The sequence below is a fragment of the Melanotaenia boesemani genome, chromosome 20 (assembly GCF_017639745.1).
Source record: "Melanotaenia boesemani isolate fMelBoe1 chromosome 20, fMelBoe1.pri, whole genome shotgun sequence".
NCBI classification, from domain to species: Eukaryota; Metazoa; Chordata; class Actinopteri; order Atheriniformes; family Melanotaeniidae; genus Melanotaenia; species Melanotaenia boesemani.
The window spans coordinates 30,660,019-30,673,029 of NC_055701.1; the positions used below are offsets into that span (position 1 = coordinate 30,660,019).

Consider the following 13,011-nt stretch of genomic DNA (forward strand, 5'->3'; position numbering starts at 1 on the left):
AAACGAGAAGAAACCGTTGTTTCAGAAACGAGAAGAGAACATCTGGCATTAGTGATGCCATGTTGATGCAGCATCATGGTGGCACGTCTCAACACCACAGCAAATTCAAACAGAAAACAGGATTTATGTTAGAAACTGAACTTACAGACAGGTCCAGAGACCAACGACGAGCATCATGTGCGCTCCACAGCAGACAGCTGCGTTGACACTTGCAGGTGAACCTGATCACCTGAGCTGCCTTGCAAGCCCAGTCTGACCCAGCTAAGGGAGAAGTTCAGCTCACCTTCTCTCCGGTGCTGATGCTGCCGCAGCGAAGAGCATCGATATCGTCATGACACTTGTCCATGAAGCCACAGATCAGCCTAAAGTCGCCGAAGATGATGCTGGTCATCTTGGTGATGTACTGGTTGCACTGGTAGTCAGTGATGTTGCTACGATGGTCTACCAGGCAGGACACCAGGTAGCCTTTTCCCAGCTCCTCTGCTGCACATTCTTTAATCTGCAAGAGAAACATTTGTCTGAGAAACTAAAGACTAAAACCATCCAGTCTAGTTAAACTGGAACTTTCCGTTTGTTTTCCATCTACTTGGCTCACAGCTGGGATTGTTTCTCATTCTACTTTAAAAAGCATTTTAAACTAACTTTATCCAACACGTCAAATCTTTAAATATTAACCGCTTCCATTCTCATCATTTCATTTTAGCGTCTGGGACTCCCATTACTCAGTCTCACATGTAAGTGTTTCCAAGAAAACACCGACCGATTGATGAGAAAAAAAATCAGAGCAGGAAATAATTTACATTTTCCAATTTAATTATTTTTTAGCATCCTTGTAATTCAACATTTTATTACAGCTCTTTATTTTCTGACTTCAGAAGCTGTCCATGTTTGGTGGAAGATACACAACGTCAAAGAAATCCTGAAGCACATCACGGTTCAATGACAGCTCAGATGGCTGCAGCGTGATTATAAAACCATTGTTCATGCATCTTTTTGCATTGAGGCATTGGACCTTCCAAGCAATGAATCCATACAAGCCGAAGCTCTTTCACACAGTCGCCTTCAATGCAGAGTGTGTTGGTTGGATTGCACACCAGACTATCCAGAAGCTGCACTTCTGTAATTTAGTGCTTCACTTTTTGAGTTCCTCAATATTGTTATTAATTACTAATTAAAAAAATGTTTTAACGTTTATATATTAATCCCAAACTGCCCATGTCCACATCAAGACGCATCTAAAAACACAACTTTTTTCTACCAGGATGAGTGAACCTCATGCTGGTAGAAAAAAGAGACCAGGCGTGATCAGACTGCTTTCCAAAGCACCGTAACTAATAAACCTCGGTCCCTGTCATCAAATTCAGCTGAAAGCGCAGATCTGACACGGTCTCCTAGGTTTTGTTTGGCACTGATAGAGATGTATGGTGGTTTAAATTTGACAGCGCATATTTACTGTATCTGAAAGGAAAAGTGTAATGGGAGGATCAGGCACCATGTTTCTTTAATGAATGATCGAATGATCCTGCCCTGCAAACTTTTCACATTCAGATCTAATGATTTATTTTTTTTAGCCCAGTAGTAAACAAAAAAAAAAGGTTAAAGTGTAAAAATAATAGATAATGATGGAAAAAAGATAAACATAGAGATGGTAACCTTTTTTCACAGGCTCAGAGCCCAGTTTCTTTTCTGCTAATTAATCCCAAACCCACCAGTTTACAGTTAAACAGCTAACTGCATGTTATCTTGTGAAAGACTTTCCGACCTCAGAGATGGTTGTCTTGCAGACCTCCACGGCTACAGACTCAAACTTTGGGTCGGTGGTCAGGTTCAGTTTGTAGTTCCACAGCAGCTGGAGCAGAAACAGGATACAGAAAATGTTATTTCAGTCTGATTACATCGATGTGAAACAGCTCTGATACAGCCCTGTGAATATTTAGTTTTAATTTTTCAGTTGGTTTGTTAACACGGTGTCTTCTTTATCCTGATCTGCCGCATACAGGAGCTCAGCAGCCATCAACAAAACACTAAACATGAAAATACGAGAAACGTAATTAACTGAAGAGATCATCTGACTGTCCTGTTCAGGTCTCTGCTAACACAGATTTGACCTTCATGCCAAATGTCCCGGTTCAGATAGTCCACAAGTTACACAAGCATGAACCTCTTCTTCACGCTGCCTTTATTTTATCCTGTGACTGAAATAACAACCCAAACTAAAGTAAGTATATCTGCACAACTACGATGGCTGTATGCATAATCTTGGTCTCGATAGAAAGCTGACATATGTGAGATTAGTAGAGAAGTGTCAGAATCCAGATGTGCATTACTGTGTCGGAGTAAATTCACCTGGAACACAGTTGAAAATGTAAACGGTTATTTAGTCCTAAAAGAAAACATTCCTTTCAGTGAAAACCAGAGATGTCCAATTCATCTAGGAAGTAGTAAAGGAGTTTTGGGTTGTCCTATGAATTAGTAAATTAAGATTTGATTGATTTTCTTTGTTTGCTTTGCTGGCTCGCAGAGTGATGAGACAGGCATGTCTGTAATCAGCAGTCTGTTTTTTTCTGGTTTGCTTGAAGTGGAGAAATTAGCAGCAGCTCTGAAGTGGACATTGCTCTTCTCATGCTTTTGTTACATTCCTACATAATTGCTTGAGGTCTGAACTGTGTTTGGTTTGGATGCCAAAGCTTGGTAGAGTCTTTGAGCTGGGTTTCTCCACGTAATTCTGGTATGCGACATGTCAGGACTGCTGTTTCATGGGGTGTGCAGAATATTCTGGACTGCTCGGATCTCATGCTGCCCACCGTACAGGGGGTAGTCAAGAAGAGGTTAAATACAGGATAACAAGGTGCATGCTGGGAAATTAAGGCAACACTTACATGGTTGCATTCAGCAGCGATTTCCGTTTCCTGTAAAAGAAAAAGAGAGAGGAGAGGTTAAAAATGAAGATTCACTTTAGAATCAAAAGAATTTCTACAAAGATTTCTTATGGTGGAGAGCAAAGACGGAAGCCTGAATCATCCGGAAGCTAATTAATACAACTGATTTTATTAGTTGTGGAAAATGTTTGTTTACCTGGAAACAGCTAGCTGATAGCTTTTATGCTTTGCAGACTAAGAGCAGATCTACCAAATCAGAGATGACACAGACATTCTGAGGTGATTCTGAATCATGGAAGATGGAGGCAGCAGCATTACTAGATCCCATCTAGAATGTACACAGCCATGCATGGCAGGGATGGCTCGTACAGGGGGACACGGCCTGATTTTCAGAGGAATCAATCATGTTATTACAGAAATATCTAACAGCGCTGCATAAATGTTCCTGCTTCTTGGATTATCTTACCATAATGAGCTGCAGAGTGTTTGAATAAATAACTTGGGTTATAACTTGGCAGCAACCAGCTGCTAGGGCTGGGTAGAAACAGATAAACAGATGTAAACATCTAACAGACTAACTCACTAAAAATGAATTTTATAATGTTTATAATTTACCTTCAACACGGCTCCTAAAAGGTAAACCCACCTATCAAACATGTGCACAGCACCAGTGATTCAGAGAAGACGTCCCCTTGTTTGATCTTGACACTTGTTAGATATCTGATCCTGATCCATCTGGCTGTGTTATGACCAGCAGGTTTTACTGCTGTGTCACCAGCAAACCTCAGCTAACAATAAAAATAATATAAAATAAATGCAAACAAAAGGCAGTCTAATTAAAACTACCATTTTATAACATCCTACTAGTTTCCTCCTCCTCCTCACCATGAGCTGAACGATGAATAAACAACAGAGACGGCACTGAATCAGCTGATCACAGACAGTCCTGACATGATTCAAGAAGCAACAGGAGGAGGAGAAAGCGAATGGAGCAGCAACTTCTCCGCAAAAGTTTAAAAAGAAAAAGAGATAGAACAAACAGAAAAATAAGTGTGGGCGTTGGACCCCCTCACCATGAAAAGTGTGGGTGTCAAAACACCCTCATCCTCCATGGGTGCGACGCCCATGGATGGCGGCGTGTCCGAGGTGACTGCACAGTCACATGTAAAGCTCGCACAGCCGCTTTATGAACGGTGTCCGACTCGTGTCGTCACAAAACGGTTTTCCCGTTTATCAATTTTCAAAAGCACAAACTGCAGAAACATGTTATTTTATTTATTTATTCTTGCACCAGCTCCCATAAGGCTTGCCATAAATGCCACTAATACACTAACTTGGAGCAGCTGTTAGTTTCATCACATGGTGCTGCACGTCAAACCGGTTGTAGAAAAGCACATTAGTCTCACTGACAACAGAGGAAAAGTGGAGAAACAATAACAGCTATATGATGGCTACGGTTGAGCAACAGGTCTCTGATATAAAGTCAGTCTGCTTATTGTCAATTCAGCAGCATGAACAGGTCAAACAGAGACGGAGACAAACTCACAGCAGGTGAGTTCAGTTAAGGAAAAACTTAATAACTAAACACACATGAAGACAATCAGGTTGCCACAACCTTTTGTGAAACACTGTTTATTAACAGTTTTTTGTTTGTTTGTTTTTAATCGTCTACGTCCAAATCTGGGCTGAATACCAGACTGGGAGATTTTAAACAAATAAATTAAACAAACCCTGATATTTATTACACCTTTTTTTTTTTTTGTAATAGTGAAATCAAAACTGCCAACCATGAAAATGTAAACATGATAAGCATGTGAAACACAGCATATTTTGTTTTTCTGACTGTCAACATACATGTCTCTGTTGTCTGTGCAGCTCAGGCTCACCCTCAGCAACAAGGTGGGAGGTGAGCCATCATTCCCTCACATCAGCTCACCTCTGGACCAAGCCATCAACATTCTCTCCCGCAGAGAAAGTTTATTCATTCAGCTGTGGGGGAGGATATATTTCAAAACAACAGCTATTCCTCAGTATAAACAATGAGGAAAATGTGGCGATCCAGTCGGAGTCAACAGGGAGTTAACTAAGAGGCAATCCATAATTGATGGATGAATCTGAGTTTTGACCAGCTGTTTCTAAAACATCTGGAAGAACTAAACACATCTATTAGCACATTTCCAGGCTCCAGCTCTCCGTCTCTCGCTGAACAATCTGTTGAAACTCTGTCTCATTTACTGGCTGCAGCTAAATTAAACTTTATCAGCTCTGCTCCTTTTGTCAGGGGAAACCAGGGTGATGCGGAGCTATAATTGGAAGTGGGTGAGAGGAAGGATGGAGAGAAATTAGAATGAAGTGAGAATCGAGGAAAGACATAGTTTCAAACACCTTCTGAGTCATGAGGCAGTAAACATGGCAGGCAGCATCACCTCCATTTTCACTAAACCTTTTAACCTTTATGTCCTTCTCAAATATAAAATCCACAAATGTAACACCAACAACCTTATAAAACATCTGGGTTTCCATCACATTAAAAAGCATGAGGAGTTTTTTCCTTAAAGGAAAAACATCAGCACAACAAACACAAGCAAATGTTTTTAAAGACAGAAAGGCACCGTAATAACATACGTTCAGAATTTTTTGTCCTGGATGACCAGATCTCTCCATCGTGAAAAACCTTCACCATAAGTAATTCCAAGATTTTTTTAAAAACAGAAATTCTTTGATTTCAGTGTATCTACTCAATCATTTAAAAGGTTCTGTGGCAATCCTTGTTTTCATGTGTTAATTGATGTTTTATAGTTTAAACTACGGACTGATAGGAACAACAACATTATACAAAAAAACTATAATAAATCTAATTTATTTAAATTATAAATGTAATAGACCTCTTAAGAACATCCCTAGTTATATTATGGTCATTTCTGGCCAAAAACCTTCAGTTTTCTGCTAAAAAGCTGAAGAAGAATTTCACCTTTTAACAAGACAATGACCCCAAACAGACATTCAGCTCAACGAAAGAACAGAAATTTCTGGAACCGTCCAGAACCCAAAACCTAAACCCAGCCAGAAGATCTGTGGTCTGACCTGAAGAGAGCAGAGAGCCAGAGACATCCTCAATCTAACAGAGTTTTAATGATTTATGGTGTATTTTAACAGGAGTGTGAAAACATTTTATATTATGTAGTCCTTTTGAACATTTATTTAATATGTGGTCTTCGTGTTGTTTTACCATCTTTGAGATAAAAGTCCAAAAATACATCAACACACTGACAGAGGAATGTTGTAGATGAGAGATGGAGAGGACAGTCAGCCAGCACCAGGTGGTTGTCTGGGGGGGCCTGGTCCTCCTGGACATGGTGCAGGCCCTCTGCCTTTGGGGGGTGGGGGGACCGCCTCTGGGCTCCGGAGGCCCTGGGCCCTTCGCTTGGGCTGCCCTGGGTAGCCGGTCCCTGGGGGGCCGGTGGCTGCTGATCTTGGCCCACTGGGACCTGTACCCCTAGACCGTGGGGGGCTCTTGCTGGGGCTCTCCTCTGCCGCCCTTCAGGTGGGGCTGGTTCGTCTTCGTGGTGGGGTAGCTTGGGTTAGTGCTCTGGGGCTGCTGCTGAAGGCCTGGGTCTCTGGGCTGCCCTGGTCTGACTCTGACCTCCATAGAGGCGTGGTCGCATTTGCACAATCTCACTCACCACTCTTCATCACTGATCACTCCTCTTCCTCTGCATGCTGACAGTCACTGAGTTGTCCAGTGGGTTTTCTTTACTAAGAGATAATTATTATTTTTAATTTCCTGTGAGTTAGTATCTGGTCGCTGCTGTGCTACTATCATAAATGATCTTTTTGATTTGGTTAATATTTAAAAACTCTTAATGACTAGCAGCTGTGTTTTTTCTGTGTGTGTGTTTCTGTTTTTGTAAAAGTTGTAGGAAATTTTCTGGTGTGTTCATGTACAGGTGTAACAGTTTGTTGTCTGGTGAAGGTGTGGATTGAAGGGTCGTTTCCTTCTGTCTGTGATCCTCAGCCCTGAAGGTGCTGGATGACAGACCCATGAGGCAGCACAGTCATAAACAGTTAAACCAGTTTGTCTACATCCAGACCTGCCACAACCCCCCCGTTTTCACCCGCTCCCATGCCCTGTGTCTTTTCCGTTGCAGCTCTATCAAACTTAGTATAACAAATAGAGCAATGCACCAACTGGCTTCCTGCAGACAAAAGGCCCACAGCCAAGTCTGGTTTCTAGAGCCTCCTCCCTCTGGACTCAGAATCTCCACCACGTACACAAAACCACAGCCACCAGCAGCAGTGACAGCCGGCTGGCCGGGCAAACGCAAGAATGCAACAAGTCTAAAAGCAGCTCTTAAAATCACCCCTGAACAAGCAGAGTTACTGAAGGAGGATGGACATCAAATATAATATAAAAATAAGACCTGAAACCAGGTTGACTGGATTTAGTTTACGACATAAACCAGAACAGAGCATATTTATCGTTTTAAATGCTAATAACTAAATAAATCTATAAAACGCATTTTATTACATTTTAATTTATATTTTACATTTAATTTTTACATTAAATCCTGTATTTTCTTAACTTCACATGTTAACAAGTATTTTTATTACATTTATTTGTATTTACATACTTTATTTATTTAACATACTTATTTCCATGCGCATTACAACACAATGGATGCATAAAATCCTTGAACAGTTAATCTCAGGCATCTGGAACTGAAAAATCCAGTATTTCACATTATGATCAGAGTATTCAGATCAGAATTTCAAGCTCTAAAATTTATTTTAAATGTACATACGTGTACATTTCCACATCTGTGTAGTAATCCTGACCACGTGAACTGACTCGCCTCATAATAAAAACTGAAGGCAGACCAGTTGAGAACGAAAGACATAAAAGATCTAAGACAAGTTCTCTCCCTGCCCTGAAGCTGCACATGGATAAATTCCAAATTACAATTACTTTAATTAAAATATTACAGTTAATTTTTTCCATGTTATTTTCATATTTACCAAATTCATCCTGCTGGACCCTCTGGGGGACAAATTTAGGCCCACAGGCCTTATGTTTGACACTCTTGGTCTAAACCAAACGTTACCTGATGGTAACCAGAAAAAGATTTCTTTAAATATGTGGCGATCAATGAAACCAGTACAGTGGGTTTCCAGTTTCTGGATCCATTAAAAGCCACAGCGCACACACGGATGTAGAGATGTGAGCCAGCTCTAAGGTCCCGGATCTTCACGCTCGTCTTCCTCCTCCACGCCCAACAAACAGCAGCAGGGAGTAAAGAAAGCAAACGAGTCCCACCCTGAACCAGCAGAGCTTTCCATCCACGCTGCATAATCTGTATTCCCAAAGTTAACATATGAGTTTGTTACTTTTTATCTCAGGTAGCCAATTATACTCTGTTTACCTTTGTTAAATCTGACTGATTTTAATATCTAATAATTCTAATATCTTTTCTTTACTGACATATAATCAATAAAGAGGAAAAACCTCATCTGATATGGCTGTCATATAAACTCAGCAGCATTTAACATCTTAACCTCTGAGGAGAAAAAACGAATCCAGTATGAAAAAATACGCACATCCAAGTAAACTTCTGACCATAAAAATGAACATTTATTGATTTTAAAACATATTGATAAAAGTCCACCAGCAGCCAGAATCAGGTTTAGGCTCCAGAACCTGAAATTATTTTAAATAACACACCATAATTTCCTTTATTTCAAAGTTGGGACTAAGGGCAAGACACAGCCAATATATGAAGATTTTATCACACTCCTCAGCTGACGAAAGTGAAAAAGTTTACTGGTGTCGGGCTGCTGCGAATCTAAATCAGAGCAAAAATGGTTGTTATTATGTGGTCTTCCATGTTGCAGGAGGAACTAGAGCTGGTTTTCTCCCAGTAGATGCAAATGCGTCACATCCGCCCTGTCCAATCAGAACCCTTCCCAACTCCCAGATCTAAAGCAGAATTCCATAAAGGCGGTTAAACATGTTTTCCATGTAAACCTCAATTCAGAAATATTTCCATGTAAACACGAAGGGGAATATTTTCAATCTGAATGATTTCATTCTGAATAAGTAATTCCACATCATTTACCCGTCACCAATGTCTTGTTAACATCATTTTAGCTCCAACTAGGCCTGTCACGATAACAAATTTAGCTGTACGATAAATTTTCTCAGAAATAATCGCGATAAACGATAATATTGCGCAGAGCGCTAATGTGTCATTTTGAGACCATTCTCAACTAATATAGTGACATATGCCGTAATAATGCAAGTACACATTTTCAAAGGTCAATAAACTAAATAAATAAAAGCGCCTTTTTCACTGTTGCATCTTCAAATAAACTCCAGACAAGTAGACAAGCATGCCGGTTTTAATGACGAACCAAACTTCAGCACTTTACATCGAACAAAAACCCGTGTTCTTCTTCTGCTCTTCAAAATCTACTGCTTGTGAAACAAAGTCATTCTGCCCTCTGTTGGCCTTATAAGTAACTACAGCCCAGCAGTTAGCTGGGATACCACATTCACATACGCCGGGACACCGGCCCAAAAGTTATGCGGCCCACTGGGAATCCTCCCAAACCTCTCGATTAGCCGGCATTGCTCTTAATGTGCATTTTGTCATATACGCTAGTATATAGGCTGATTCTATTTGCGTAATGTGCCTGCGGATTACAGGGGTTATTACGGTAGACCAGGAAGTGGGGGCTTTGTACTGACGTCGTAAGCTAGAATGTGTGTGTTCTGCTTACATGTGGGAAGCAGCGAAACAATAAAAGAGGAGATGCTTGCATCTATTATTTACATATTTCAGCATGAGAATCGGAGGTTTAGCGCGAGAGCGTGAGAAGCCACTTAAATACGCAAGTCTCACGGCCATTGCGTGTTGGCAGCCGTGCAAAACAAATGCGGCTTACCGGCTCATGCTGCAACATGCTGCAGTCAAGTGTGACACTAGAGAGATCACTCCGCAAGAAACCAGAGCGTTTAGTCGAAATACTCCATAGTGAAACCTATTGTCATACACAGTCTATGGTAAAGGGGGGACGAAAAAAAATTATCGTGGCAGGCAAACTTATCGTGCTCTTATTTTCTTATCGTTCAATTAATTGACTTATTGCTTATCGCGACAGGCCTAGCTCCAACCACTCCTTAAAAAATTTAATAATAACAATAACAATAATAATAATGATAATGATGATGATGATGATAATAATAATAATTAAAGCCGCAAGCGGCATCCATCGGGTCCGAGCGGCCTGGACCCCGCCACCCGTCTCATACACCTTTTCCTAGCATGGTAGGTAACCTGGTCACATCATATTTAACATGGTAAAACACCCAGCTGAAAATCTGAAATGTTGATATACTTAGTTAGCATTTTTTGCTTGCATGCTAATTCTGCTAGCTAACATGCTATGTTGCCATGACAACAGGTGTTGTAATGCGTTAGGGACCCAACAAGTATGGATCCTGTCAAGTTTGGTGCAGATCCCATCTATTTCTGTGGAAATATGAGCAAACCGTGTTTCATGGCGAGAAGGCTTTTTCCGTCGGTTGCCACGGTTACACGCTTTCTCCTATTAGAAAGATTTGAGGAGCATTTGGTCCCCAACTTGTCAGGAAGGTTCCCACCAAGTTTGGAGTCAGTCGCACGAATCCACTCAGACTAGTTCGTTCAAATGACAGTGAAATCCAAGATGGCGGGCAGTCCGTTGCCATGGCAACAGGTGTTCTATTGACATCAATGCTGGACTTGGGGTGTCACAAGTATGAATCCTGTCAAGTTTGGTGCAGATCCCACATATTCCTATGGAGATATAAGCAAACCGTGTTTCATGGCGAGGGCATTCTTCCGTCGGTTGCCACGGTTACACGCTTCTTCCTATTAGAAAGATTTGAGGAGCGTTTGATCCCCAACTTGTAAGGAAGCTTCCCACCAAGTTTGGAGTCAATCGCACGAATCCCCTCAGACTAGTTCATTCAACTGGCAGTGAAATCCAAGATGGCGGCCACTCCGTTGCCATAGCAACAGGTGTTCAATTGACTTCTTTGCTGGACTTGGGGTGTAACACGTATGAATCCTGTGAAGTTTGGTGCAGATCCCACGTATTTCTATGGAGATTTGAGCAAACCGTGTTTCATGGCGAGAAGGCTTTTTCCGTGGGTTGCCACGGTAACACGCTTTTACCTATTAGAAAGATTTGAGGAGCGTTTGGTCCCCAACTTGTCAGGAAGCTTCCCACCAAGTTTGGAGTCAGTCGCACAAATCCCCTCAGACTAGTTCGTTAAAATGGCAATGAAATCCAAGATGGCGGGCAGTGCGTTGCCATGGCAACAGGTGTTGTATTGACATCAATGCTGGACTTGGGTTGTCACAAGTATGAATACTGTCAAGTTTGGTGCGGATCCCACGTATTTCTATGGAGATATGAGCAAACCGTGTTTCATGGCGAGAAGGCGTTTTTCCGGCGGTTGCCACGGTAACACGTTTCCTGCTATTAGAAAGATTTGAGGAGCGTTTGGTCCCCAACTTGTCAGGAAGCTTCCCACCAAGTTTGGAGTCAGTCGCACGAATCCCCTCAGACTAGTTCGTTCAAATACGATGTGTGTAAAGTGCAAAAAAATGGGAAAAAAATGGCCGCACACGCCAAGATGGCGGGCACCCCGTTGTCATGGCAACAGGTGTTAGATTGACTTTTTTGCTTGACTCGGGGTGTTACACGTGTGTGCCGAGTTTTGTCTTCCTACGTCGAAGTAGACTTTTTGGACCCCATTGATTGGGGTATTTTTGGGGTGTCTAGGTGGCGCTGTTGAGCCACTTTCTAATTGAAGTGTATGCGGACCTTAGAATATCGAAATTTTCGCCGGGCTTGACGTGTGTGCCAAGTTTCACAACTTTTCATGGGCGTTTAGGGGGTCAAATTTGGCGTCGATGTGCTTAGAACGAGAAAAATAAACATTTCAGGAACAATAGGGCCTTGCCATACTTCGTATGGCTCGGACCCTAATTAAAGCCGCAAGCGGCATCCATCGGGTCCGAGCTGCCTGGACCCCGCCACCCGATGTCGCCATGACAACAGGTGGTGTAACGCGTTAAGGACCCAACGTGTGTGAATACTGTCAAGTTTGGTGCAGTTCCCATTCATTCCTGTGGAGATATAAGCAAAGCGTGTTTCATGGCGAGAAGGCGTTTTCTGTCGGTTGCCACGGTAACACGCTTTCTCCTATTAGAAAGATTTGAGGAGCGTTTGGTCTCCAACTTGTCAGGAAGGTTCCCACCAAGTTTGGAGTCAGTCGTACGAATCCCCTTAGACTAGTTCGTTAAAATGGCAGTGAAATCCAAGATGGCGGGCAGTCCATTGCCATGGCAACAGGTGTTCTATTGACATCAATGCTGGACTTGGGGTGTCACAAGTATGAATCCTGTCAAGTTTGGTGCAGATCCCACGTATTCCTATGGACATATAAGCAAACCGTGTTTCATGGCGAGGGCATTTTTCCGTTGGTTGCCACTGTTACACGCTTTTTCCTATTAGAAAGATTTGAGGAGCGTTTGGTCCCCAACTTGTCAGGAAGGTTCCCACCAAGTTTGGAGTCAGTTGCACGAATCCCCTCAGACTAGTTCGTTAAAATGGGAGTGAAATCAAAGATAACGGGCACCCCGTTGCCGTGGCAACAGGTGTTTGATTGACTTCTTTGCTGGACTTGTGGTGTCACAAGTATGAATCCTGTCAAGTTTGGTGCAGATCCCACGTATTTCTATGGAGATATGAGCAAACCGTGTTTCATGGCGAGAAGGCGTTTTTCCGTCGGTTGCCACGGTAACATGCTTTCTGCTATTACAAAGATTTGAGGAGCGTTGGGTCCCCAACTTGTCAGGAAGCTTCCCACCAAGTTTGGAGTCAGTCGCACGAATCCCCTCAGACTAGTTTGTTCAAATACGATGTGTGTAAAGTGCAAAAAATGGCAAAAAAATGGCCGTACACGCCAAGATGGCGGGCGCCCTGTTGCCATGGTAACAGGTGTTCTATTGAGTTTTCTGGTCGACTCGGGGTGGTAGATGTGTGTGCCGAGTTTCGTCTTCCGACGTCGAAGTAGACTTTT

The 13,011-nt window shown here is 42.2% G+C and overlaps 1 protein-coding gene across 1 annotated transcript; it reads right to left on the reverse strand.

Moving 5' to 3' along the window:
* Nucleotides 1-274: 274 nt before the first annotated feature.
* Nucleotides 275-3,991, reverse strand: LOC121630870 (Golgi apparatus protein 1-like). Its single transcript, XM_041971384.1, has 4 exons — nt 3,953-3,991; nt 2,880-2,909; nt 1,763-1,849; nt 275-499 (listed from the first exon to the last, which is right to left on the reverse strand). The coding sequence occupies exons 1-4, from the start codon at nt 3,989-3,991 to the stop codon at nt 275-277; spliced, it is 381 nt and encodes a 126-aa protein (XP_041827318.1).
* Nucleotides 3,992-13,011: the final 9,020 nt, after the last annotated feature.

Excerpts from the sequence above, each read along its gene's own strand:
- LOC121630870 (XM_041971384.1), bottom strand. The coding sequence starts at position 3,991 with ATGGAGGATGAGGGTGTTTTGACACCCACACTTTTCATG. Across the intron at positions 2,910-3,952 it reads TGACACCCACACTTTTCATG|GAAACGGAAATCGCTGCTGA; the intron begins GTGAGGGGGTCC and ends TTTCTTTTACAG. Across the intron at positions 1,850-2,879 it reads TCGCTGCTGAATGCAACCAT|CTGCTGTGGAACTACAAACT; the intron begins GTAAGTGTTGCC and ends TTTCTGCTCCAG.